At 49.8% G+C, this 27,780-nt stretch overlaps 1 protein-coding gene across 1 annotated transcript in view; it reads left to right on the forward strand.

The window, feature by feature from the left end:
* The window catches only part of CCDC60 (coiled-coil domain containing 60), a 188,242-nt gene that overhangs the window by 125,978 nt on the left and 34,484 nt on the right, over window positions 1-27,780 (forward strand). Inside the window, exons 6-8 of the mRNA XM_062182846.1 lie at window positions 8,011-8,118; window positions 20,877-20,967; window positions 25,671-25,905. Of these exons, the coding sequence (XP_062038830.1) occupies window positions 8,011-8,118; window positions 20,877-20,967; window positions 25,671-25,905 (434 nt within the window). The remainder of the gene's footprint in view (window positions 1-8,010; window positions 8,119-20,876; window positions 20,968-25,670; window positions 25,906-27,780) is intronic.

Below are 27,780 nucleotides of genomic sequence, written 5' to 3' on the forward strand. Positions count from 1 at the left end.
TCTGGGGACGGTTTCCTCTTTGGCCTGTTTCCCCATGGGTTAGATCACCGAGTCTGAGGCCAAGAAAGAGGTCCAGGCCCTCAGGACGAAGCCCCATCCTGCCGAAGCGGGAGGCCTCCACCGCACAGCCAGAGACAGCACCATGGTCGAGAGCACAGATTCTGGGCTCGGATCCCAGCCTGGCCGTCTGCCAACTTGCGCGGCCCTGGACGGGTTACCTGGCCTCTCTGCCTCTGGTTCCTCACCTGCAGAACCTCCTCCCGGGGTTTGATGAGGATGGAAGTAGGTCACAGATGTTAAGCACTCATGGCGGTTTCCGGCCCTGTGCTGGCCTGTTTTCCATGGCTATTACAAAACACATGGCGTGCGTGCGTGCGTGCATGTGTGTGGGAGGGGGTGTCATGAAGAAGAGAGCTTTGTCTGGCCCAGGCTCGCTCTTCCTGTGGGAGCTAATCTACTCCCAGAAATGAGCTTTCCTCAATTCCAAGAACGGAGCCCCCGTGACTGCACCACCTTCCGCTAGGCCCCGCCTCTTAAAGACCCACCACTTCTCAATGCTGTCGCCCCTGGGACAAAGCTTCCAGCACAGGAACCTTTGGGAACACAGTTGGACCACATCCAAGTCCTAGCAGGTGCACAGTAAGCACTCCTCGAGAAGAATTTGCTACTATTGCTATTATGTTGTTGTTGTTGTTGTTGTTACTACCCTTCACACCCCGGTGGCTCAGGGAAATGTCAGATCCAAACTCCTGCATTCCCGTTGTCTTACACATCTTCCATCTGTTAACCAGAGACGTGTTGGGTCCTGCAGTGTGTCCCACAGTGAACAACATGCTGTAGCTTGCAGCCTCACAGAATGGAGAGACGAGCAAACAGGTAGTTCTTACAGAACAGGGACCCAAGGTGAGGGGACACATTGTAAGGATGCTTTAGAACCCCCATGAAGGGAGCCTAGCCTAGACTTAGGGCAATCATACAGGGCTTCCTGCACGGAAGTTCGATCGCTGAGAGGCACGGGGTTGAGGGATGTGCATCAGGATCAGAGAGCGATGCTAAGCTTTAAACCTCACTCCAAGCCTGTGAGGGAGATGCTTCCATTGCTGCCATTTTACAGATGAGAAAACTGAGGCCTGGGGAAGGGAAGTGGCTTGGCCAAGGCCACACGGCCAGGAAATGGCAGAGCTGGGGTTTGAAGGCAGATGTGCAAAAGATGGAGGCAATGAGCTGGAGTAACTGAGAGGCATCTTTCCGAACTACAGGTGGGAGTATGAGCAACAAGTGGGAAGACTGTGGACTGGAGAGGTGGACGGGGGACCCATGTGTGTCGGTGTGCATGTGTGTGAGTTTGTGATTGTGTGTGTGATGGTATGTGTGACTGTGAGTTTGTGTATGTTACACTGTTAGGTCATGGTGTGTGAGCGAGTGACATGTATGTGAGTCATGGTGTGTGCACATGTGACAATGTGAGTGATAGTGGGTGTGCATGTGACTGAGACATGAGTGTGAGTCATAGTGTATGCACACATGACAATGTGTGTGTGATGGTGTGTGAGCGTGTGGCATGTGTGTGAATCATGTATGAGTATGTGAGTCACAGTATATGCATATGTGACCATGTGTGATGGTGTGTGAGCGTGTGGCATGTGTGTCTGTCATGAGTGAGTCACAGTGTATACATACATGACAATGTGTGTGATGGTGTGATGGTGTGTGAGTGTGTGGCATGTGTGTGTCATGAGTATGTGAGTCATAGTGTATGCATACATGACAATGTGTGTGATGGTGTGTGAGCATGTGGCATGTATGTGTGTGAGTCATATGAGTATGTGAGTCACAGTATATGCATATGTGACCATGTGTGATGGTGTGTGAGCGTGTGGCATGTGTGTCTGTCATGAGTATGTGAGTCACAGTGTATGCATACATGACAATGTGTGTGTGATGGTGTGTGAGTGTGTGGCATGTGTGAGTCATGTATGAGTATGTGAGTCACAGTGTATGCATACATGACAATGTGTGTGATGGTGTGTGAGCATAACTGAGATATGAGTGAGTGTGTATGAGTCACAGTGTATGCGTGCGTGACAATGTGTGTGTGAGAAGGTGGCAGTATGTTACTAGCAGTGTGTGTGGGGGGGGGGGCTGTACTTACCATCACAAACACCAGAAGGCTTAGGTACAGAAGTTTGTGTGTCACGTTTGGGATTCAGGCAGTCCGAGGTCAGGGCAGGCCCTTCGTGTGGCCTCCCCAATACCCTCCAGGCTTCAGACAACCAGCTGGCCCCTGGGTCCCCATGTGGCCTCTCTGTGTGGGCAGCCCTGGCATCTCTTCCCGTGGCCATGTCTCATCAGGACGCTGGAGGATTGGATTAGGGCTCTGTCAAGGCTTTGCCTTAACCGAAGGCCCAGACTCTGTCCCCACACAGCCACAGACCAGGGGACTGGGGTCAGTGAGGAAGCCCATGGTTTCAGGAACTTGAGGAACTTTTTTTAATATGTTCAATTGACTTTATACACATATGTTTAACCCTGTTAAGAGTTCAACAAATAGTATGGAAAAAAACTGTACCTCAACAGTCAAGAGAAGGGCTGTTCAAGTCGTTGCTTCTCAGAGTGTCAATTTCACTTCTACAGATTGCCGTTTAGGTCCTCTATTAGTTATCACAGGTCAGGGAGAACATATGGTATTTGTCCCCTTGAGACTGGCTTATTTCACTAAGTATGATGTTTTCCAGATTCAGCCATTTTGTTGCAAATGACCAGATTTCAGTTTTGTTTTTACCACTGTGTAGTATTCCGTGGTCTACATATCCCATATTCAGTCTTCAGATGATAGGCATCTGGGTTGATTCCATGTCTTAGCTAATGTGAATTGAGCTGCAATAAACATGGCAGTACAGATAACTCTTTCATATGCTGATTTCATTTCCCTTAGGTAAATTCCCAGGAGTGGATGGCTGGGTTCTATGGTAGGTCTATATTCAGATTTCTGAGGTATCTCCATGCTATCTTCCACAGTGGCCATACCAGTGTACATTCCCACCAACAGTGGATTAGGGTACCATTTTCCCACATCCTCACCAGCATTTGTTGTTGATTTCTGTCTGAAACCTCATTGTGGTTTTGATTTGCATTTCCCTGATGGCTAGTGATCCTGAGCATTTTTTTCATGTATCTGTTGGCCATTTGGATTTCCTCTTTTGAAAAATGCATATTTAAGTCCTTTGCTCATTTCTTAACTTGGTTAGTTTGTTTTATTTGTTTTTTTTGATCTCTTTATATGTTCTGGTTATCCTTTATCTGCTACATTGTTTGCAAATAATCCCTCCCATTCTGTCAGTTGCGTTTTCACTTTCCTGAGTGTTTCTTTTGCAGTACAGAAGCTTCTCAATTTGATGCTATCTCATTTGTTGATTTTGGCTTTGATTGCCTGTGCCTCTGGGGGCTTTTCCAAGAACTCTTTGCCTGTGCCAATGTCTTGCAAGGTCTCCCCAATGTCTTCTAATAATTTGATGGTATTGGGTCATAGATTTAGGTCTTTAATCCATTTTGAGTGGATTATTGTGTAAGGTGCAAGATAGAGGGGTCTTGCTTCATACTTCTGCATGTGAAAATTGAATTTTCTCAGCACCATTTGTTGAAGAGCTCTCCTTACTCCTGGGATTGGTTATAGCTTCTTTGTCAAATATAAGTTGGTGGTAGATGCTTAGGTTGATTTCTGGTGGGTTTTTTTTAGATTTATTTATTTATTTGAAAGAGTTACATAGAGAAGGATAGGCAGAAAGAGAGAGAGGTCTTCCATCCTCTGGTTCACTCCCCAAATGGCTGCAATGGCCGGAGGTACGCGGAACTGAAGTCAATAGACAGGAGCTTCTTCTGGGTCTCCCACACAGGTGCAGGGGCCCAAGCAACTGGGCCATCTTCTACTGCTTTCAAAGGCCATGGCAGAGAGCTGGATTGGAAATGGAGCCACCAGGGCTTGAACTGGCACCCATATGGGATGCCGGCACAGCAGGCAATGGCTCTACCCGCTATGCCACAGTGCCAGCCCCTTCTATTTCTATTCTGTTCCATTGGTCTATTCAGCTGTTTTTGTACCAGTATCATACTGTATGGATTATAACTGCCCTGTAGTATGTCTTAAAATCTGGTATTGTGATGCCTCCAGCTTTGTTTTTGTTGTGTAACATTGCTTTAGCTATTCGAGGTCTCTTGTGTTTCCATATGAATTTCTGCATCATTTTTTCTATATCTCAGAAGAATGTCCTTGGTATTTTGATTGGTATTATGTTTAATCTGTAAAATGCTTTCAGAAATATGGGCATTTTGATGTTCTTCCAGTCCATGAACATGGAAGATTTTTTTCTTTTTTCTTTTTTCTTTTCTTTCTTTAATGTTTTGTAATTGTCATCATAGAGATCTTTGATACCCTTGGTTAAATTTATTCCAAAGTATTTTATTATTTTGGTAGCTAATATGAGTAGACTTGATCTTAGGAGTCCTTTCTCAGCTGTGGCATTTTATTTGTATACAAAGGCTGTTAATTTTTTTGTGTTGATTTTATAACCTGCTACTTTATCAAACTCTTCTATGAGTTCCAAAAGTCTTTTGGATCCCCTATATATATAGAATCATGTCATGTTCAAATAGGAATAGTTTGACTTCCTCTTTCCCAATTTGAATCCCTTTGATTTCTTTTTCTTGTCTAATGGTTCTGGCTAAAACTTCCAGGACTATACTGAATAGCATTGGTGAGACTGAGCATCCCTGTCTGGTACTGGCTCTCAGTGGGAATGCTTCCAACTTTTCCCCATTTGATAGGATTCTGGCCTTGGGTTTCTCATAGATTACCTGGATTGTATTGAGGAATGTTCCTTCTATACCCAGTCTGCTTAGAGTTTTCATCAAGAAAGGGGGTTGTATTTTATCAAATGCTTTCATGCATCTATTGAGACAATCATATGATTTTTGTTCTTTAGTTTATTAATGTGATGTGTCACATTGATTGGTGAATGTTGAACCATCCCTGCATACTAGGATGGCTACACCTGCTGTTTTTTGGTTTCTGTTAGTATAGAGTATCTTTTTCCATCCTTTCACTTTCAGTCTGCATGCATCTTTGTTGGTGAGATGTGTTTCTTGTAGGCAGCAAACAGATGGGTTTTGTTTTTTAATCCATTCAGCCAGTCTGTGTCTTTTAACTGGAGAGCTGAGGCCATTTACATTCAAAATGACTATTGATAAGTAACGACTTGGCCCTGCCATTTTTCAATAAATACTCCTATTTTTACTTTAGATTTCCTTTGTACTTTTACTGAGAGATTTTTCTGCCTTTGCTTTCTTTCGTAGTGATGACTATGTTTCTGTGTGCAGCACATCCTTAAGGATTTTTTGCAAGGTTGGATGGGAAGTGACAAATTCTTTCAATTTCTGTTTGTTATGGAAGGTCTTTATTTCACTTTCATTCGTAATTGAGAGCTTTGCAGGGTACAGTATTCTGAGTTGATAGATTTTTTTTTTCTCTTAAGACTTGGAATGTGCCTGGCCATTCCCTTCTAGCCTGTAGGGTTTCTGATGAGAAGTCTGCTATGAGTCTAACTGGAGATTTTCTAAAAGTCATCTGACATTTCTCCAGTGCTCATTTTAGAATCTTTTCTTTATGTTTGATTGTGGAGAGTTTGACTACAATGTGTCAGATGAAGATCTTTTCTGGTCCTGTCTATTAGGAGTTCTGTGTGTTTCCTGTACTTGGGTGCCCCTTTCTTTCTCCAAGTTAGGGAAATTTTCTGTTGTTATTTCACTATAAAGGCCTTCTAACCCTTTCTCTCTTTCCACGCCTTCAGGAAATTCTAGAACCCGTATGTTGGGTCATTTGATAGTATCCTGGAGATTCCCAGCAGTGTCTAATTTCTTCTTGCTTTTGGTCTGACCTTGTAGTTTCCTGCAATTTGTCTTCTCATTTGGATATTTTTTCTTCTGCTTTACCAGTTCTGTTCTTAAGGCTTTCCACTGCATTTTTTATTTGTTTGATTGAATTATTCATTTCTAAGATTTCATTTTAACTTCTCTTTATGATCTTAATTTTGTGGGAGAAATTTTCTTTCATGTACGGATTTCATTAGTTTGCGCATTTGCTTCTGATTACTTCTAAGTAACCCTATGATCATCTTTTTGAATTCCATTGCTGGCATTTGTTCAATCTCTTCATCGTCACAGTCTAATACTGAAGTGTTGTATTCTTTTAGGGATGTCATGTTGTGTTCCTTACTCCTGTTTCTTGAATTGGTACATTTATCATTTGGCATTTGTGGAAATATTCATTGGTTTCTTTGTTTTTTTCACTGTGGCTGTTTTTGTCTTTGGACTATACCTCCAAAGATTTTTAAGATTTTATTTATTTATTTGAAAGGCAGAGTTACAGAGAAAAACGTCTTCCATTAGGTGGTTCACTCCCCAGATGGCCAGAGCTAAGCTGATCCAAAGCCAGGAGCCAGGACCTTCTTTCGGATCTCCCATGCAGGTGCAGGGGCCCATGGACTTGGGCCATCTTCTACTGCCTTCCCAGGCCATAGCAGAGAGCTGGATAGGAAGTGGAGCAACTGGGACTCAAACAAGCACCCATATGGGAAACCAGGCACTGCCGGCGGCAACTTTACCTGCTACACCACACAGTGCCGCTGTTACCCACCCCTCCTCCTGGATCACAGTTATACGGGAAGCATCTCACATCTTGTCCGTTACAGTGTTACAAGGAGGGTGACAAGCAGTGTTACAAGGAGGGTGACAGGCCAGGACCCCACCTTGCTTCCAGGTAGCTGGTTAACCCTCTCCTGACCACTGCGTTGGTCACACACATCCTTGCTGTGTAACCTCAGGTAACTCACTTCCCCTCTCCCAGCCTCAGGCGTCTGCTCTGTTAGAAGAGGTGGGAACAGGACCCCCTCCCACGGTCATTGTGACTGCTCCGTGGGGTACTCAGACCCCATCCTGGACCCCTGAGCTGCGTAACCTCGAGTAAAGCCACCATGCTTCTCTGAGCCTCAGCTTCCCTGTCTTTAAAATGAGGATTCGTACCCCTGGGGGTTGCTGGGAGAATTAAGTCATGAGTAGAGACTGCCCTAGCCAGCACCTGGCTTCTTGCACACAGCTAATGCAAGGTGCCTGCAAAGTCAGAAAATGTCAGCTAGACATATTTTTTTTTGAGAGAGTGAGTTTTAAAGATTTATTATTTACTTACTTGAAAAGCAGAGTTATATATAGAGAGGTCTTCCAATTGCTGGTTCACTCCCCAAATGGCCACAACGACTGAGGCTGAACCAGGCCAGAGCCAGGAGCCAGGAGCTTCTTCCGTGTCTCCCTTGCGGGTACAGGGGCCTAAGGACTTGGGCCATCTTCCACTGCCTTCCCAGGCCATAGCAGAGAGCTGCATTGGAAGTGGAGCAGCCGGGGCTTTAATCCGCCATGCCACAACGCTGGCCCCTCTCTGTTTTTTTCAATATCCAGCTGCCTTTTCAAGCAGAAGACTCACGGATTTAATGCACAGCCCAGTCGCTGACCTGCTTTTTAAAAGGATGCGATTACTACCTTCAGTTCCCTGTGTTCTGGACTTTTTGCACACTCAGTCTTATTAGAGTAACACCTATAGGATACTAATTTCTTCCACTCTTCTCATTTGTTTGAGTAAAGACCCCACATTGTTCCTGTCCACCCTATTCCCCGTAACTGGCTCAGGATTGAATCCCAGTCCTGCTACCTGCTGGCCCACAGACCTGGCATGGCTTCCTTAACTCCTCTGAGCCTCAGAGTACCCACCTGTAGAATGGGTCTGATGAACATCTCAGAGTCCATTGCAAAGGTCTAATGGGATGATCTGTGTAAAATCTGTTCACGTGCCTGGGGCGTGGTGCCGCTCTCTGACCAGGAGCCAATGCAGCGACCACCTCCATGGCATTCCCGTGAAGAATGCAGTTCTAACCGGATGCTACTGGGCTCCCTCCTCTATCCTTGCAGTGAGCCCCTCTTCCGCCAGCTCTGTGCCCTGCACTGGCTACTGGAGGCCCTGACCATCGACCACACCCACCACACCATGAAGCCGCTGATCACCTGCTGGAACCCAAAGTAAGTTGCACCCTAAGCCAGCAGCAGCCTGGCAGTGGGGGTGGGGCTCCTATAAGGGCTTTTCCTCCTTGTGCTGTTTTTGATGGGTGGGAAGCCGCTGGAGTCCTTCCGTGTGCTCAGTGGGATCCGAACCGGGTGAGCTGGAGGCAGCACATCCACACGTGACTGCCATTCGTGTGTGTCTCATGAGCAGGAGTCAGGGCATCCACGCGTGGCTGCCAATCACGTGTGTCTCCTGAGCTGGAGGCGGTGCACCCACACGTGACAGCCAGTCGTGTGTCTCATTCCCCTGGCTCTCATCAGCTCCACATTCAGGGGCTCCCTGATAGTAGCCCGAAGTGGATTGGAGGCGGGGAGAGTGCTCATGCCACGGGCACCAGCCAGCTGTGGCGTGCTGGACCCCCAGCCACACATCTCTCTGGCTCTCGTCTTCCCCAAGACCGCTCCTTGTTCTTCTTCATTTCCTCTTCCTCTCTCTCCCTTTTATTCTTCCCTTCCTCTTGGCACTGTTTTTCTCCTTCCTCTCAAGTTGTTTGGGGGTATTTTTGGGTCTGTTTGGGGTTTTAATACAAGAGGATATTAAAAAAAAAAAAAAGCCATGGAGGGAAGGGGAAGAGAGGAGGTTGGCTAACAGGTGCCCAAGCACAGTGGGGCAAATGTCAAGGTTCTGTGGTTCACTGGGGGTGACTATGGCTCATGGCGATGTAGAATGTTCTGGATGAGAATAGGAGCAGGGGAGCTGGTAGGCTCCCAGCACAAAGCACAGATAAGGCGATGCAGAGGCCTGGCATGGGTGCTTGAGGCTGTATATGTGTGTTGAAAAGCTGCTTTCTACCCCTTAAGAATGTGCAAGTCTTAAACGGCCATTCAGAATCTAAACATAGGGCGTTGTGGTGCAGAGAGTTAAGCCACCACTTGAGAAGTCTGCATCCCACATCGGAGTGCCAGTTGGAGTCCCAGTGCCTCCACTTGCAATCCAGCTGCTTGCTAATGCCCTCTGGGAAGCAGGCAGTGGTGCGTGGTTCAGGTGCTTGGGCCCCTATGACCCCTGTGGGAGACCCAGATGGTATTCTGCCCTCTTGGCTTCAGCCTGGCTGACTTACTTGTTAGCAGCTGAAGCTCTCTCTCCCCCACCTCCTTCTCCCTCTCTCCCTCTCCCTTCCTCTCCCTCTCCTGCTCTGCCTTTGAAGTAGATTAAATAAAACATCTTATTTAAAAAAACACAAAATTTTAAGATAATTTTTTAAAAGTTCATGGAAAATGCAATTAAAAGATAACCTTTATTTTGGTATCCCAAAAAAAATCCTGAAATCCATGCCTATGAGAGGTCTTTAAAAGATTCATGAAAAATGTGTATTATGAAAATGCAGTGCATAGGTCTCAAAAAATTTTACACCAAAGCAAGTTTATTTTCAGTTCCATTTCCCCACAAGCTTTCTGAAGTCCCCTCATATTTGGGTAACTATTTCTCCCCTTGGACCCAAAGGAGGACTTGGTATTCAAGTCCCTGGAGCAGCTGGGTCCAGCACGCATTGTCTGGGACCCAAAAAAGTGTGAGAGGAGCGACTGCGCCAGAAGGCACGGCTCACAGGAAAGCTTTGAGGCCATGGTTACAAACCCCAACAGGAAAGGACATGCAATGACATTGGTTCTTTTTTATTTTTTATTTTTTATTTTTTTTTTGACAGGCAGAGTTAGACAGTGAGAGAGAGAATGGTCACTATGACTGGCGCTGCACCAATCCAAAGCCAGGAGCCATGTGCTTTCTCCTGGTCTCCCATGCGGGTGCAGGGCCCAAGCACTTGGGCCATCCTCCACTGCACTCCCGGGCCACAGCAGAGAGCTGGCCTGGAAGAGGAGCAACCGGGACAGAATCCGGTGCCCTGACCGGGACTAGAACCCGGGGTGCCGGTGCCTCAGGCGGAAGATTAGCCAAGTGAGCTGCAACACCGGCCAACACTGGTTCTTTAAGCAGTCAGTTTGTCTATATGAAGGGGACCACAGCAAAACCAGGGAACATCTCTGCCTTGAGGAACCTGCGCTGGGACATCAAGGCTGAGTTAAAGGTGTGAGCTGCCCGTCCACAGTGCTGACACTGTGACATGGGCCCCAGCCTCCGCTCACAGCCCCACCCCCCAGGGCAAAGCTCTCTTCTTCACCTTCCAAAATCCTAAGCCTTAAGCAGCCCCTTCCTCCTGGAGACCTCTGCCACCCATCCCCCAGCGTCCCCCACATGCATCTCCTCTCAGCGGGGCCCAGGTACTCCACCCCCGAATACGGCCCAGCACATAAATCCTGCATCTGTCGACATGTCCACAACTCCCATTGATTCAGTGTTGTAGATTGGAATGAATTTAAAACTGTAGTTTCCTTTGAAAGAGTGGCTTACAAAATTTATATCTTTAAGCAACAGAAATCTATTATTTTTAATGGAAACTCCAGCAATGTATGAGGTTTTGGGAGTCCCTCCCATTGGATCCCATCCCCGCCACAGCACCCCAGTCAACTCTAAAATATCTTTGTAACTCCCAGGATTTGTTTGAAAACCATAGGCTTAACACATGTCGCATGAATTATTTATCTTTCTTTAAAACAGAGCTGCTCAAGTCCTAAGTGAAGACAATGCATTCTTAGGGAGATTTTTTTTTTTTTTTTTTTTTTTTGACAGGCAGAGTTGATAGTGAGAGAGAGAGAGAGAGAAAGGTCTTCCTTTTGCCGTTGGTTCACCCTCCAATGGCCGCTGCGGCCGGCTCTTCGTGCTGATCCAAAGCCAGGAGCCAGGTGCTTCTCCTGGTCTCCTATGTGGGTGCAGGGCCCAAGCACTTGGGCCATCCTCCACTGCACTCCCGGGCCATAGCAGAGAGCTGGCCTGGAAGAGGGGCAACCGGGATAGAATCCGGCGCCCCAACCGGGACTAGAACCCGGTGTGCCGGCACCGCAAGGCGGAGGATTAGCCTGTTAAGCCACGGCGCCGGCCCGGGAGATATTTTTTTCTAAAAATTCACCATGTAGAAAAGCCTTTTCTCAACCACCCCAAAATTTCTAAGAGAAAACTCCTTGTCAGGCCTATGGGGTGTCTTCCCAAATCTTTCTAGCATGTTTCTTTTATACAGATAGACTTTTTTTTATTTATTTATAAATTTGAAAGGTGGCATGACATGATGGAGAAAGAGCTTCTGTGCCCCGGTTTACTTCCCAAGTGTCCCCAACAGCTGGGGCTGGGCCAGGCCAAAGCCAGGACCCAGGCCCTCCATCCAGGTCTCCCACATGGCTGGCAGGGGTCCAAGTACTTGGGCCATCTTCTCTTGATTTCGCAGGTGCGTTAGGGAGCTGGACTGGAAGTAGAGCAACCAGGATTCAAACCAGCACTCACGTGGGATGCCACCAGAGTTGCAGGCAGTGGCACCACAGCCCCAGCCAAAAGATGGGGTTTTTTGTTCATTTGTTTTTAGCAGAAACGGAATCTGCAGCCTGCTCTTCACTCAGCTTTCCCAGTGATCTGTGGCCGTGAGGGTTCACGCAGATCTTGCACACTCCTTAACCAGGAGCAGCGGGCTCTGTTCTGTGAAGGAGGTGCAACTTAAATCCCGCTGTGTCTACTGACAGACACGGATGTCATTCCCCAGGCTTTGACTTCCCAAGCAGGACTGCACGGAACAGCCAAATACATGCCTTTTCTGCCCAGTTGCAAATGTTTCTGTCATTGTCAAGACTCTGAGAAATGGGAATTGCTAGGTCAAAACAACATCGATTTTTCTTTGCAGTTAATTGCTTAGATTCTAACAAACAGCTCCCTAGCCAGTAGGCTTATTTTATTTATTTTTTTTTGTAGTGGTATGTTAAGATGTACTTATTTTGAAAGGCAAAGTTTACACAGAAAGAGAGAGATCTTCTATCCTCTGGTTCACTCTCCAAGTAGCCACGATGGCCGGATCTGTGCCCATCCAAAGCCAGGAGCCAAAAGCTTCTTCTGGATGTCCCATGTGGATGCAGGAGCCCAAGCACTTGGGATGTCTTCCACTGGTTTCCCAGAGCTGGCTGGGAAGTGGAGCAGCTGGGACTTGAACCGGTGCCCATACGGGGTACCAGTGTCACAGACAGCAACTTAACTTCTAAGAGCATTGGTCCATCTGCTCTGAGCAAGCCACCTGCAGCAATGTTCTGCATCTGACACGTGGAATCCGTTCTCCCATGCTTGGGGGGGGGGGGGGACATCACGTAGATTTGGGTTGAAGAGAGAAAATGGGCCATCTTTATTTCCTCAGGCTGATGTTAGAAATGTCTTTAGGATGTGGCCCAAAATGATTAATTGCCATCTAAAGACATACTAGAGGCCTTCAGAAGAGTTCGTGGAGCATGGAATAAGACAGGTTTAGGGCAAGTGGTAGCACCACAGGTTGAGCCACCACTTGGGACATCTGCATCCCATATCAAGTCCCATCCACTTCGCTTCTGATCCAGCTTCCAGCTCATGCATCCTGGGAGGTAGCAAATGATGGCTCAAGTGCTTAGGCCCCAGCCACCCATGTGGGAGACCCAGATGGAGTTCTGGCTTCCTGGTTTTGGCCTGGCCCAACTCTGGCTTTTGCAGGCATTTAGGGAGTAAACCAGCAGACAGAAGCCATTGCTCCCCCTACCTCAGCTCTGCCTTTCAAATATATGGAAAAATAAATATTTTTAAGGATTTATTTATTTATTTGAAAGAGTTAGAGACAGAGAGAGAGGTAAAGAGAGAGGTCTTCCATCGTTGGTTCACTCCCCAGATGGCCTCAATGGCTAGAGCTGGGCCATTCTGAAGCCAGGAGCCAAGAGCTTCTTCTGGGCCTCCCACATGGGTGCAGGAGCCCAAGGGACTTGGGCCATCTTCTACTGCTATCCCAGGCCATAGCAGAGAGCTGGATCGGAAATGGAGCAGCCAGAACTCGAACCAGCACCCATATGGGATGCCGACACTGAAGGCAGCAGCTTAACCCACTACGCTACAGCATCGGCCTCCAAAATCAATATTTTAAAATGTTTATTTTGGTACAGAAACATTTTGAAATCAACGCATAGTGTCTTCGTGATGTGCATTTTCCACACACTTTTTGAAGGCCCCTCCTATCAGTCATCCAGAGAGTCCCATGAGTCCCACCAGGACATGCAAAGGCAGAATCTATCAGGCACCTGGGGCTGACCCCAGCCCTGCAAGCGCAGGACCTGAACTGAACAAATTCTCTGATCCCCACGGGACTCTTTCCTGGGCTATGTTTTTCCCTCAGCTGCAATATGGGATGTGGGTGTCACAAGTGACAGCTTAACCCGTGGCATGGTAATGCCAGCCCCCTCTTTTTAAAAGGAAATACCGTATAGAAATACATACCATAGAACACAGAGCACAGACAACCAGGGGGCCCTGGTCCCTACCCTGCCATCAAGCAAACATCTCAGCAGAGAAGTGACCTGTGTGTGACCCAGGTCAGCAGAGGCCACCAGCAGCCTGCCACAGGCTTATTTCATGTTTTGTGGCAAAATCAGTTATTATGAAAATTTTGTTTTGTTTTGTTTTGTTTGCAAGACCTTTTGGATGTTGGAATTGAGTAAGGTCTGTGAACCTGAATTGACATTATTCTTCTTAGAGACTGACTTTCCAGAGGTCAACCAGAAGAACTAACTAGAAATGAGTGGACCTTTACAGAGAGGCAGAAGGCACAAGTTTTTTTCTTCTTCTTTTTTTTTTTTTTTTTATGTGAAAAGCAGAGACTGATAGAGCAACCTCTCACCCACTGGTTCACTCCCACAATATCCGGGACTGGGTGATGCTAAAGCCGGGAACCAGGAACTCAATCTGGGTCTCCTACACAGGCGGCAGGGACCCAGGTACCTGAGCCATCACCTATCACTCCCAGGGTGTACATTAGCAGGAAGATGGAATTGGAAGTTGAGCTGGGATTTGAACCCAGGCCCTCTGGTATGGAATGCAGGCTTCCAAAGGGTTGTCTTAATCCCTGCACCAAATGCCCACAACTGCATGTTTCTTACTTATTTGTGGAAGCCAGAAAGTTGATCTCATAGACCCACAGAGCAGAATAGTGGTCCCTAGAGTCTGGAAGGGTGTGGGGGAGGGGGCTGGAGAGAGGATGGCAGTTAATACAAGTGGAGACAAGGAATAACTCCTAATTTACAATAGTGTAGTAGGGAAACTGTGCTTGACAACAAGTGATTAAATATATCAAAATGGCTAAGACAGAGGATTTGAGTGTTCCCAGTACAAGGAAACGATAACTATCCGAGGTTGTAGATACATGTCAATTCCATGGATCAGCTCATCACACGTTGTATACATGGGTTGTAATGTCACACTGCATCCTGGAAATGTACATAATCACTGTGTGTCAATTAAAAAAAATTTTTTTTTTTGACAGGCAGAATGGACAGTGAGAGAGAGAGACAGAGAGAAAGGTCTTCCTTTTTGCCGTTGGTTCACCCTCCAATGGCCGCTGCGGCCGGCGCATCTCGCTGATCCGAAGCCAGGAGCCAGGTGCTTCTCCTGGTCTCCCATGCAGGTGCAGGGCTCAAGCACTTGGGCCATCCTCCACTGCCTTCCCGGGCCACAGCAGAGAGCTGGCCTGGAAGAGGGACAACCGGGATAGAATCCGGCGCCCCAACCGGGACTAGAACCTGGGGTGCCGGCACAGCAAGGCGGAGGATTAGCCTGTTAAGCCACGGCGCCGGCCTAAAAATTTTTTTTAAAAATGTGTTATTTTTAAATTGTGAGTAAAGAGCTGCCGGTGTGTCCCCAGGCAGGGTCCAGCGCCCACAGGCCTCCGGGGCCACAGAAGTCACAAGTGTTCTAAGTCTTGCTGCCTCAGGATATCCTAGAAAGGTGCCAGTGGTCCAGCCCCTCCAAACCACCCCCCCCCTTTTAAATTTTATTCATTTATTTCCCTGCCAATGCAGACCTGGAAGGCAACAGTGGTGGCTTAAGTAGTTGGGTCCCTGCCACCCACATGGGAGACCTGGAGGAAGCTCCTGGCTTCAGCCCCAGCCAAGCCTGTGTTGTTGTAGGCATCTAGGGAATGAACCAGCAAATGGGCTCTCTCCCTCTCCCTCAACTAAATGAATGATTATTTTTAAAGATTTATTTATTTATTTGAAAGGCGGAGTTAGAAAGAGAGGGAGGGAGGGTGGGAAGGGAGGGAGGTCTTCCATCCATCCGATGGTTCACTCCCCAATTGGCTGCAACAGCCGGAGCTGCACCGATCTGAAGACAGGAGCCAGGAGTTTCCTTCAGGTCTCCCATGTGGGTGCAGGGTCCTAAGCCCTTGGGCCATCTTCTACTGTTTTCCCAGGCCATAGCAGAGAGCTGGATCAGAAGAGGAGCAGCTGGGACTCAAACCAGCACCCATATTTTGGATGATGGCACTGCAGGCAGTGGCTTTACCTGCCATACCACAATGCCGGCCCCCAAAATAAATATTTTAAAATGTTTATTTTGGTGCAGAAACATTTGGAAATTATTTCTAAAAGACCTGGGGTGGGGGCCGGCACTGGGGCTTAGCGGGTTAACACCCTGGCCTGAAACGCCGGCATCCCATATAGGTGCCAGTTCTAGTCCCGGCTGCTCCTCTTCCCATCCAGCTCTCTGCTATGGCCTGGGAAAGCAGTGGAACATGGCCCAAGTCCTTGGGCCCCTACACCCGCATGGGAGACCTGAAAGAAGCTTCTGGCTCCTGACTTCAGATCAGCGCAGTTCTAACCATTGCGGCCAATTGGGGAGAGACCCATCAGATGGAAGACCTCTCTCTCTCTGCCTCTCTTCTCTCTGTGTAACTCTGACTTTCAAATAAATAAATAAATCTTTTTTAAAAAAAGACCTGGGGTGGGCATTTAATGCAACAGGTAAGACAAGACACCTACCTCCCATGTTAGAGTGATTGGGTTCAAGTCCTGCTCTGCTTCTGAGTCCAGCTTCAAGCTAATACAGACACCAGGAGGCAGCAGGGATGGCTCAAATACATGGGCTCCTGAAATCCATGTAGGAGACCCAGAGTGAATGTCTAGATCCTGGTTTCAGCCTGGCTCAGCCCTACCTAGCCATTGCAGGCAATTCGGAAGAGAACCAATGACAGAAAACCTCTCTCTCTCTCTCTCTCTCTCTCTCTCTCCCTCTCTCCCTCTCTCCCTCTCTCCCTCTCTCCCTCTCTCCCTCTCTCCCTCTCTCCCTCTCTCCCTCTCCCTCCCCCTCCCCCTCTCCCCTTTTCAAATAAATAATTTTTAAAGCATCTTGTAAAAGAGATTTTGCGATATCAACAAGAAGAAAGGGCTGGATGATGTGATCACAATGGGGTGGGGGAGTTGTCCAAGAAAACTTGAGCAGGTGCCACTCAGTGGAACCTCTGATTGGCCTTGCTCTCCTCTCTGCAATGAATTAATTGCATCACTGCTCCCCTCGGCCACAGAGGGGCAGTACCTGGCAGGATGATGAGGTCAGCTGTCAGGCAGGAAGCAGGATGGAGCCGCCTGGCTCTTTCGGGAGCTCTTGAAAGCTGTGACCTGTGCAAAACCAGCCGTTCTTCTCCTCAGCCATGGATGTGTGGACATACCCTAAACCGGCCGGCCAACTTCCCACCCTGACAAACAAATGTTGTACCCCCCAAATGCAAGTTCCAAAAGAGTGCAGCACTTGAGAAAATTGCTCCAATTGTCACTGTGGATAGGCATCTTCAAGTGACCGCCAGGAACAAGATGTGCTTGGTGGATACGATGAAAAGGAAAGCGACGGTGCTCAATACCTCTTCCCTTGATTTCTGGCAAATAAGAGCCCTGAGACAGCTTCAGCGGGGAGAAATTAGGGCCTGAAAATTATAGCTGCTTCTCCTCCCATGGCTCTGCCTGAAGCCTCATTCCCCACCCTTAGCTCCTCCTCGAAGCTGCATCTGTGTTGAAAAAAGCCGGTCATTGTTAACAGCTGGACTGTGTTCAGTTCTCTGTCCAAGGTACCCAGTAAGCCCTTACAAGCCTCATTTCTCTATATCCTGAACGCAGTCCTGTGCGACAGCCAATGTCATTCCCCCATTTAATAGATGAGGATGTAGAGGTCGCAGGAAAGCTAATAAATACCAGGTCATACATAGGAAGCAGCTGGACAGGCACAGGACTTTACCAGCTGCTCCTCCTGATGTCGAAATACACCCTCAACTGCCAACGTGACGTTTCCTGGTTCTGATGCTCAGAGAGACTTGCACAAGTTCATATACAGACCGTAAGTCAAGGGCATAAGGAGATGAGCTAGCCTAAGCTGACATCCCAGACAACCCTCATCTCAGCAGCTGAACCCAAGAGCAGCTCCGTTCTTGCCCAGCCTCTGTGTCTGCTGGGGAGCTCCTTACAGGTGCACAGGGAGAGAGATCATAGACGTGCAGCTCCCACCATGCCCCAGGCAGGAAGAGAAATCTGACGACTTGAGGACTGGTTCTGAGAGCATCTGCCCAGACTGCCACATGTCACTTTGGCTCCTGTGTCTTTGAACAAAGCAAATCACAAGGCTATACCTGACCACAGGGAGCAGGGAAGGACTGGGCTTCTGGCAAGATGGCACTAATGATTCCTCCTCCAGACCTAGGGCAGGAGCACGACCTCGATTCTAGCCTTTTCCACACGGTGTGCAGTGACTGAAAAAGCGCTGGTGTGTTTTCTTTCCTGCTTCCTCCTCCTATTGATCTTGCCTGTTGGTTTATTTGCCACTGAAAATGAAACATCAAGAGAGACCGACGCTGTCTAACCAGGCCTTTTTCTTTATCAACGGCTTCTCCCGAGCAAGGGCTCGGGGCTCTTTAAGGTCTGTGGGAATCTTGCTGCATTTTTAGCTCATTTAGCTGCTGCTTGAAGTCGCAATAGATTTCAGGTCGTCTTGGAAGTCGGCATTAGCGCAAAACTTCCATCTTCCTCGATTGGGCCTGAATATTTAAGATTTTTCAAAGCTCGGCTGGGACCAGATTTAATTCTGAAAGGAAGGGGAGAGATGCTTTTGAACTCCAGGAAGAAAGCTGGGGGCTCAGCAGGGGCTGCCTTTGCAAAGGAAAAAGCGAAAAAGACCCTGTGGTCTTGAAAGAAGCGCTCCAGAGAGGAAACGCTAAAGCTCCCAGCCAGCGAGCCTTAAATCAGACTTCAAAAGTACCACCGTTGGTTTAAATATTGTTTATAGGACTGAAGCCTTGCTCCGTCTTCCTCCGGCTGGATTTTAAATATTCCCTAATTTGATTACTCAGGGGAAAGGCATGCAGAACCAGCTCAAATGAGCTTCACTGTTAATTATTCAGAGGGCTTTTTATTGTGTAATCAGACATAAAGTCTTACAAAAAGCTCCGAGGCACATTCTCACCCCGCCCCTCCCAGCCCAGCCTCCACCCTGAGGTCTTCTGGCAAGTGGTGCTGGTGAGGGGCAGAGACCCCCTTCCCCACGTGAGCTGGCGGAAGTCTTTGATTCTGCTGCCTACGCACCCGCCCCGCCCCCCATGCCATGACAAGCCAGCCTTAAGTTGGGTTTACCTTGATCCCCTTTGGCCTAATGTATCTGAGCACATCCCATCCCACCAGCCCCTGGCAGCGGATGACAAGCCTCGCATCCATGCTGGTCCATCTTCTCATTTCCTCAAGTCCCCGATCTGTGCTGGTGAGAGCCTGCCAAATGATTAAAGGGATTCCAGCCAACTCAAACACGTTCTGCAGAGAAAAAGAGGACAAAGAGATGGGTGCATGGACAGCTAGATGGACAGGTAGAGGGACAGGTGGCTGGAACAATGGACAGGTGGAAGGATAGTTGGGTGGATAGACAGATGGACAGATGGGTGGATAGATGGACAGGTAGATAGATGGATGGACAGGTGGATAGATGGATGGGTGGATGAATGGACAGGTGGCTAGCTGGATTGACAGATAGATGGACAGATAGATGGATAGATGGATAGGTGGCTAGAACAATGGACAGGTGGAAGAGTAGTCGGATGGATAGACAGATGGACAGATGGGTGGATAGATGGACAGGTAGATGGATGAATGGACAGGTGGCTGGATGGATAGAGGATGGATGGATAGGTGGGTGAATGGACAGGTGGCTAGCTGGATGGACAGATGGATAGATGGACAGATAGATGGATAAGTGGCTGGAAAGATGGACAGATGGATGGATAGACAGGTAGACGGATGGACAGATGGATAGATGGGCAGGTGGATGGATAGGTGGCTGGAAAGATGGACAGATGGATGGATAGCAAGGTGGATGGGTGGATGGACAGGTGGGATGGATAGATGTACAGGCAGCTGGCTGGGTGGACAGAAGATGATTGGACAGATGGTTGAATAGACAGGTGGCTGAGTAGATGAACAGTTAGATGCATAGATGGACAAGTGGATACGTGGATAGATGGACAAGTGGGTGTATAGATGGACAGGAGGATGGATGGATGGATAGGTGGATGAATGGATGGATAGCTGGCAGGTGGATGGATAGAAGGACTGATGAACGAATCAATCTGTGTGTAAAGGTAGTTGAGAGATCACACCTCGAGATGCCCTACTTGCTTGTCAGTAGGGATGCTCACCTCTACAACCACAAGTCCAAAATCGAAAAGGCTCTGAAAACTCAGTTTTTCCTAATTCATTCTGCAGCAAAATCTGACAGATCCCAGTGGATTTGGTTGCAATACTTGGCTTTAAGCTATGCGTTGACTTTTTCCCGCCTAATGTAAAGACTTCATATTCAGGAATTTCACTGCACAAATATTAACCTGTTTGGTTACAGGAGGCCTCCACAGGCCCCACTGGAGAGATTATGTTAACATGTAGTATGCGCCATCAGTTTGCTTTCCAAATAGCGAAGTTGTGAATTTGGCAGCATGCAAGGGTACTTTTAATGTTTGTGGAAAAATGGAATTAAAATGTAAGTTTAGTTTGGTGCAAGAAAGTTTTGAAATCCATGTATGGTTGTTTCATAATATGCATTTTCCATGAACTGCCTGGGACCCCCTTGGGCTTCAGATAAGGAGCTGTAGGCCTGTCACCCATGTAGCCTGCTGTGTGCCACCCAGAAGGTGCCCAGCCCACGAGGGGAGGATCCAGGTTTTGTGGGGCCTGAGCTTGTTCAACTGGGGGAGTGATGGGTGCTTTAAGAAAAGGCACACAGAACTATAACACCAAACTAGACACGAGGCCCTGGAGGAGGAACCTATGTGGATGCGAGGAGGTAACAGTTTAGCTTCCTTAGTTCCATTGTAAGTCTGCATCTGAGTGAGTGCCTGTGGCCTCCCTGAGTTTGTTTCCACCTCTGTGAAACGGGATGACAGTGACCTTGTCACAAGCAGCGATCTTCATTGTGCTGTCCCCAACCCCACCCAGGAACGCCCCCTCTGTGTTCCCCTGGGAGCCTTAGGTACCAGGATACACAGAGGTTCCGGAGTGAGCTGGCTTCTCCATCTACTCCCAGGAGTAACCACACAGCTGCCATGCAGCCCCTCAGAGGACCTGCACCCAAAATGCAACTAGACGCGGAATGCACGCACCAGCCTCCCCCCGGCCCTGTGCCCCCCGAGCAGCCCTCCCTCCCTCACCCTCACTCCAGAGACCCAGCTGTGGCAATGGGGAGCGCCGTCCCTCCCTTGTCCCCATGAGGGGAGGGAAGAGGAGGGGCAGCTTCCAGCCACTTAGCGCTCTGGCTAAAAGAACGTGTACTACACCGAGGCTCTGGAAATGGAGAGCTCATGAAGCTGTTTCTCACTCAGGGACCCGGGTGGAAGCAAGAGCACCGTAAAAAAAATCAATAAGGACAAGTCCATGGGACAGAGGTGGGATCACTTCATCACGGCTCCGAAGGTAACCATGCGCCCGCGATGCCCCCAGCGCGCTTCCGGCCCCCAGCTCCTTGTGCAAGGGGGGAGGGGGCTGCTTTGGCCAGTCTGCCCTCCAAGGAGAAAAATCTGGTTTTTCTAGTTGATGCTTGGAGTAAAGGCAATGTCAGGCCACATGTTGCTGGATGGCTTTTGTAAATTTTAATGAAAATGGTTATCTGAAGCTTAGAGGGCAAGTGACATTTGGCTAGACACTGCTTGATGGCGAAGGGAGGGAGGGCTGAGCAGCTGCTTAATAAGATGTCACCAGGGCTGGCGCTGCAGCTCAATAGGCTAATCCTCCGCCTTGCGGCGCCAGCACACCGGGTTCTAGTCCCAGTCAGGGCACCAGATTCTGTCCCGGTTGCCCCTCTTCCAGTCCAGCTCTCTGCTGTGGCCCGGGAGTGCAGTGGAGGATGGCCCAAGTCCTTGGGCCTTGCACCCGCATAGGAGACCAGGAGAAGCACCTGGCTCCTGGCTTTGAATCAGCGCGGTGCGCCGGCCATAGTGGCCATTGGAGGGTGAACCAACAGTAAAGGAAGACCTTTCTCTCTGTCTCTCTCTTTCTCTCACTGTCCACTCTGCCAAAAAATTAAAAATAAATAAATAAGATGTCACCAGGAGGAGATGGACTCGCCTTGCCCAGCCTTAGATCAATAACGTCCACTCCTCCCTCCCTCTCTGAAAATAGCGAGTGAGTGATCCAGCAGACAGGACCGCTCCGCTGGCACGTGGCTCACTATTAAGGGGACCTCAGGGGCCCAGTCTCCTCACCCCAGACTCACTCCTGTCCCCAGACCTCCCAGTTCTTCCACACAACAGGCAAGCCCCATAGTAAGAAGGAGGGAGGTGATAACAGGTGGCACTGAGGGACGGGACGGTGGCTGAGCCCCGCCCCCAACCTCCCGGCTGCAGCACTTGCTGTGGGTTTAATGCTGCACCCTAGGACACCAGGGAAGACCCCACCCTGCAGACCCACTCGGAAAGCGGGCAGGTGCTGGAGCCGCGTCATTTCTGGAGGGCGCTTTTCCACGGCGCGGCAGCCGACCTGGTGCTGTGAAACACAAGCTCTTGGGTGCTCCGGAAAGTTCATGGAAAAGCAGAAATAAGTATTTGGGCACCAAAAAATGTTTGAGAGCCCTCCGTAGTTTTTTCATAATATGTGTTCTCCGCGGACTTTTTGAGATACCACCCTGGTGTTGTCCAGCTCTGCCCTCCTAGGAATACAAGGCAGGGGCCCAGCTGCCTCGGAACCGCGCCCCCCCCCCCCCAGCCGGACTGCTGTGGCAGGAGGTTGCCACCTTAAATGAATCTTGCTTTGCTCAAAGAGGAGGAGGAGAAGGAGGAAGGAGGAAGAACAATGCCGCAGGGCCCTATTCTTAACCTCTGATGGGAGAGGATGAAGTTGGAGCTCAGAGAGGTTGAGTGACACCCATGAGGTCACACAGCAGGGTAGTAGCAGTCAGGAGTCAATCTCGGGTCTGCTGTGTGAAACACCAGGCTCTTCAAATGCACCTTCTCCCTGCTGTGGTTCTACCCGCCCTCGTGAAGACTTGGACGATTTCTTCGCTCTTTCGCCAGGTTACTGGGAAGTAAGAGGCTTTGTTTTCAACCAGAGAGAGTTGCTATGGAGATAACCTGTGCATCTGTTTCCAGAAGTGCACAGAAAACGCAGTGGGAGCCACAGACCTTTCAAAAAAAAAAAAAAAAAAGTCCTGGATCCTTCAGAGCCGGCGTGGGAGGAAGGGAGCGTGAATGGCTGGACAGGAATTCCTCCCAAAACTGAGTTCTCCAGCCATGGTGTGGGTCCCACAGGAGGCTGCGGCTCGGCCCTCTCTGGGGCGGGAGAGCTCTAAGTTGGGGCGCGGGAGCCCCGGTTGGGCCCCTGTGACTCAGTTCTCTGTGAGCCCTCGGACAAATCCTTTCCCCTTTAGGACCCCAGTTTCTCCACCTGTATAGGGAAGATGCTGAAAGACTCCAGCCAACTCCCACAGCCCTGATTGGCTTTCGTAGGGCTGGCGCTCCTCCGTCCCTGACAGGGCAGCGTTCCTAGGACCGAGAAATCCGGGCGGAGTGGGGCACAGCAGGGCGCGGCGAGGCCTGGGGCAGACCACACCACCTCTGCACAGCTGAAGGGAGACCCTCTGCAGAGTCCCAGCTCATGTCGCCGTGTGACAGTGGGAGCCCAGGGCTTGTCATCGTCTAAAGAAACCAAACACTTGGGCTTTTCTGTTTAGGAAGAAATCTCCCCATTGGTCAGTTCCTGAGTAGCTGGACACGTCTGCCCCGCGGGCCAGCAGTTTGCAACACTTGCTTCTTAGCATAAGGAGCCATTCGGGGACATCTTCCCCTCGGTCCCTGCTGAGGGTGGAGCGCAGCCACCGGTGACCGCTGCTCCTGAGCAAGATGTGAGAAACAGAGAAGCGAGTGGGGATTTCAGTCCCCTCCCAGCAAGCCAGTTCAGCGCTGGGACTGCCTGTCACAACCCCCGCCCCCCCCCCCCCCATTTCATTTTTCTGCCACTCTCAATCAATCAGAAGTGTCAGCCCTTCTCTTTGGATTTCCTGATTGGAGCGATTAATTGAATTTTAATGAATGGGAACCTGAAGAGCGCAAGAGGAAACCCTAGCCCTAGGAAGGCGGGCACAGAACCCTGGATGTGGGAGGCTCTTCTGAGCAGTTGCGATGTCAGGACAAAGCAAGGCTGGCACGAAACTCCTCATTCAGCAAAAGAGAAAACGTGCCAGCCTTTGGCTTTTGCTTTTTCTTTGTCGTAGTCGCTTTGCAATGCACATGCCTCCTGGTAGATCTGACTCAACCCACTTCAAACTCCAACTCCCCAGTCTGTCTCGTGCTGAAAAATTCCCACCACTTGTGCAGAATCTCACTGCAGACTGGGGAGAGAGGAGGGGCGGCCACAGGGAGAAACCCCATCTGCACCCCACCCCCTGCTTTCTGTCTTCCCAAACCTCCTCCTTCCTCTGTGCAACCAAGAAATCCCTCCCCTCTCCTAGTGCAGGGGAGTTCCACCCGTATTCAGGGCCCCAGGAGGCAGCCAATGGCAGTGTTACTTGTGATCACGTACAGCAGAGCCCTGGAATGAGTCCTGCCACCCTGTTCTCTATGGATTCAGTCCGTGTGGCCTCCAGTGCCATCTCTCCTCCCTCTCTTCTTTCCTCGGGCGTCAAACACTGAGTTTGATGTGAAGAGGGCATTAGCCCGCCCCCTCTCCCTCTCCCTCTGCCCCTTTTTATGGAGACCTGGCTCTTCATCTAGAGCCGCCAAGGGCCTACCCTCCCCCGACTATAAACCCGGCATCTTAAGCGCCAGGTTCACCAGCCACCAAGAAAGGCATTTACAGGATTTGTAAGCAAGGTTTAGAAATCAGCTTTGGTGTTAAATTATGGTGTTGGGCAAGTTAGGAAGCCCCTCTGAAATTTGGGTCAGGGGTTAGGTGAGGACGTGACCAGACTGTACATTCCGGTATTTGTCACACAGCAAGCTGTACACACACACACACACACACATGTCTATAACCAGTTCCATCTGACCGCTCCCCACCGCGCTCTTCTCTAATGCCCCTTAAACCCTTCTGGGACTGGTCACCCAGTCCTCCCCACCCACCCAAACTGTGGCTTCTCCACGCCCCTCCCCCTCAAGAATGTCGGCACCATCGAACACATCTGCTTCCTGCTTCTTCCTCTAAAAGGTCAGGCCTGGAATCTTCTCCATCTTGTGATCTTTAGAAAACCCCCAGTGAACGCAAATCTCCCCTCATGGAGGCCCAGGCATCAGGTTGCTGTGCAAGAAGTTGATCTTTGCCATCTGGGGGGGCGGGGGTCAACACCAAGATGGAGACAAGTTTAGACCCATCCTCTTCTGCAGCTTGAACACCAGTTCCACTTCTCTTCCTCGGTGCTACCTATGGAGGTGGCTGCCTTCTACTGGGCGTCATGGCCACCCTCAGACACCTGGTAAAGCCCAAGATCGTCAAAAAGAGGACCAAGAAGTTCATCCAGCACCAGTCCGACCGAAATGTCCAGATAACTGGCAGACACCCAGAGGTGATGACAACGGGGTGCGGAGAAGATCCAAGGGCCAGATCCCGATGTCCAACATTGGTTACAGCAACAGGAAACCCAAGCACATGCTGCCCAGCAGCTTCCGAAAGTTCCCAGTCCACAACGTCAAGGAGCTGCAGGTGCCGCTGGTGTGCAGCAGATCTTCCTGTGCCGAGATTGCTCCCGCCTCCTCCACGACCCGCAAAGCCATCGTGGAAGGAGCAGCCCAGCTGCCCGCCAGAGTCGCCAACCCCAAGGCCAGGCTGCGCAGTGAATAGACAGCTCGGGTGCTGTTTAAATAAAACCCTGAACACCGAAGAAAACTCCAATCTCCAATTGTTAATGAAGAAGTAGAGTCCAGAACCCGTCTGGGCTTGGGCAGCCTCGTTGCTTCCTGGGGTGCCCCCTGGGGTGATCATGCACTCGCTGTGTACAATCAGCTCCATCACACATTGTCATCATCTTGCTTTGTGCCCAGAGGGCTTTGCAGAATCAGGGTGTGTCTCATGGGCATGCAGAAGGAACCAGAAGGAATTGGCTGTCAAAGCTGGCTTTTTGCTTTTTCCTCCCCTCCCTGCCCCTCCCGTCTTTCCATCCCCCTCACCTCTTTCTCCTCTCTCCCCTTCAGACGAAGAAATTCAAAATCCCTTCCACGCGCACCACCAACCGCAAGCCGAGTCGGCGGGGCTCCATGGTCAGTCTGTCCAGGATCAGCGGAGGGTCCTCCCCGCAGAGCAGCATGGTCTCCATTAACCCCAGCTCTGATGAGCCCCAGAGCATGGTCACCCAGGTGGCCAGCAGCAAGGACATCGAGGACAATGAGTCGTCTTCAACCAAGCTGGATGAGGAAGCTCTTCACATCAGTAAGTCCCTGCTGAGGTCTGATCCCTTCCACCGTGGGGCCTTGGCAACCCCGCTCACTCCGCCTCCATCCCCACTCAGCTACAGCACCTAGAGGGTAAACAGTGACTTTTGGTAAATGTGTACACACCCCACAATCTAATTCCGCCACGCTTCCATCCACCCCAAAAAAATTCTGTGCCCGTTAGCAGCCCCTCTCCCTTCCCAGCTAGAACCCCCAGGCAGCCCCAAAGCTACTGTCTGTCTCCATACATTCGGCTTTTCCAAACACTTTATATGTGAGAGCTGGATCCCTCTACGTTCCTCGCCATGGAATGAGCCTTCCCATGGTTCAGAGTCTCAGGGACACAGACCCTTTGGAAGATGTGATGACAGACAGGGGCCCTCACTCAAGAAAAGTATCAACACACACGCGCGCGCGCACACACACACACATAGCTACCACTCTGTACTATGTGGAGGTGCAGAGGCTGCAGGCCTCAACCAGAAAGAATCCATATAAAAAAGTCATTTTCAGAACTTTCCACTTGAGCTTGTGCAGTAAAAGGAGTTAAGAACAAGATTCAGCAGAAAGATGGAGAAGGCACAAGTTGGAGAGAGAGGTAGGTGCGTCAAGTAGGACCGGCCCACTGGAAAACCTTCAACCAGGTGCAGGGGTCACCCTCCTACTAGGGCCCCTCCGTGGCGGCCAGGGTGAAGCCTGCCAGGCCCCTGCCCCACGGTGTTCTCGGACGTTGTCTAGAATGTCTGTGATAGCTGAGGAAGGGCTGGGCTGGGCTAGGCTGACAAGTGTTGGCTGTGGAGCTCGAGGTAGACCAGGAGTCTGTGCAGGGCCCTGCTGGACGACGTCAGAGGTGGACAAAGATGCCAAGGCCCAGTAGGTGGTCGGGACTCGGAGTATGAACTGCCAACTGGAAAACAAACCCCATGGCCTCACCTCGCTGGCAGGGACTGAGAAAGAAAAAGCAGTTTTCTGAACAAAGACGTTCTCCGAGACACGGAGGAAGTAAGACAGGTGGTCAGCAGATGTGGGATTCTTCCAGATTTCATTTTTTTAAAAAAATTTAGCTTCTATATTTTCATTTTATTTGAAAGGCAACAAGACACAGAGATCTCCCATCCGCTGACTGGCTGCCCAGACGCCACCAACAGCTGGGGCTGGGCCAGGCTGGAGCCCAGAGCCCTGGACTCTGCTGACAGAGACCCGAGTGCTTGAGCCCTCACCTGCTGCCCCCAAGGTGCTGGATCAGAAGCAGAGGAGCCGGGACTCGATCCCAGGCACTCTGATGCCGGGTGCTGGTATCCCAAGTGGTGACTCAGCCACTGCATCAGACGCCCACCTGGCGTCTGGATTTCTTAAACCTTACTTCATTCAACACGTACTTACCGAGTATCTACTGTGTGCCTGGAACTGAGTTTAAAATCTGCCCCCACCCCGCCATGCTTATATTTTAGAAGGAAGAGGCAGACAATAAACAGGAAAGCCACAAATAGGCAACCGCAGACAACGTGCTCAGAAGAGTACACACCTGGAAGTCAGGCTAGACAGAAGATACAAGATACTTTCAAAAGTGTCTGGGAAATGGAGTTAAAAGTTTAGTGCAAACGAATTTAGAAATCCATGAATAGTGGCCGGCGCCACAGCTCAATAGGCTAATCCTCCACTTGCGGCACCGGCACACCGGGTTCTAGTCCCGGTTGGGGCGCCAGATTCTATCCCGGTTGCCCCTCTTCCAGGCCAGCTCTCTGCTGTGGCCCAGGAAGGCAGTGGAGGATGGCCCAGGTGCTTGGGCCCTGCACCCACATGGGAGACCAGGAGAAGCACCTGGCTCCTGGCTTCGGATCAGCACAATGCGGGTGAACCAATGAAAGGGAGG

Source organism: Lepus europaeus, chromosome 23, assembly GCF_033115175.1.
Source record: "Lepus europaeus isolate LE1 chromosome 23, mLepTim1.pri, whole genome shotgun sequence".
Lineage (NCBI taxonomy): Eukaryota > Metazoa > Chordata > Mammalia > Lagomorpha > Leporidae > Lepus > Lepus europaeus.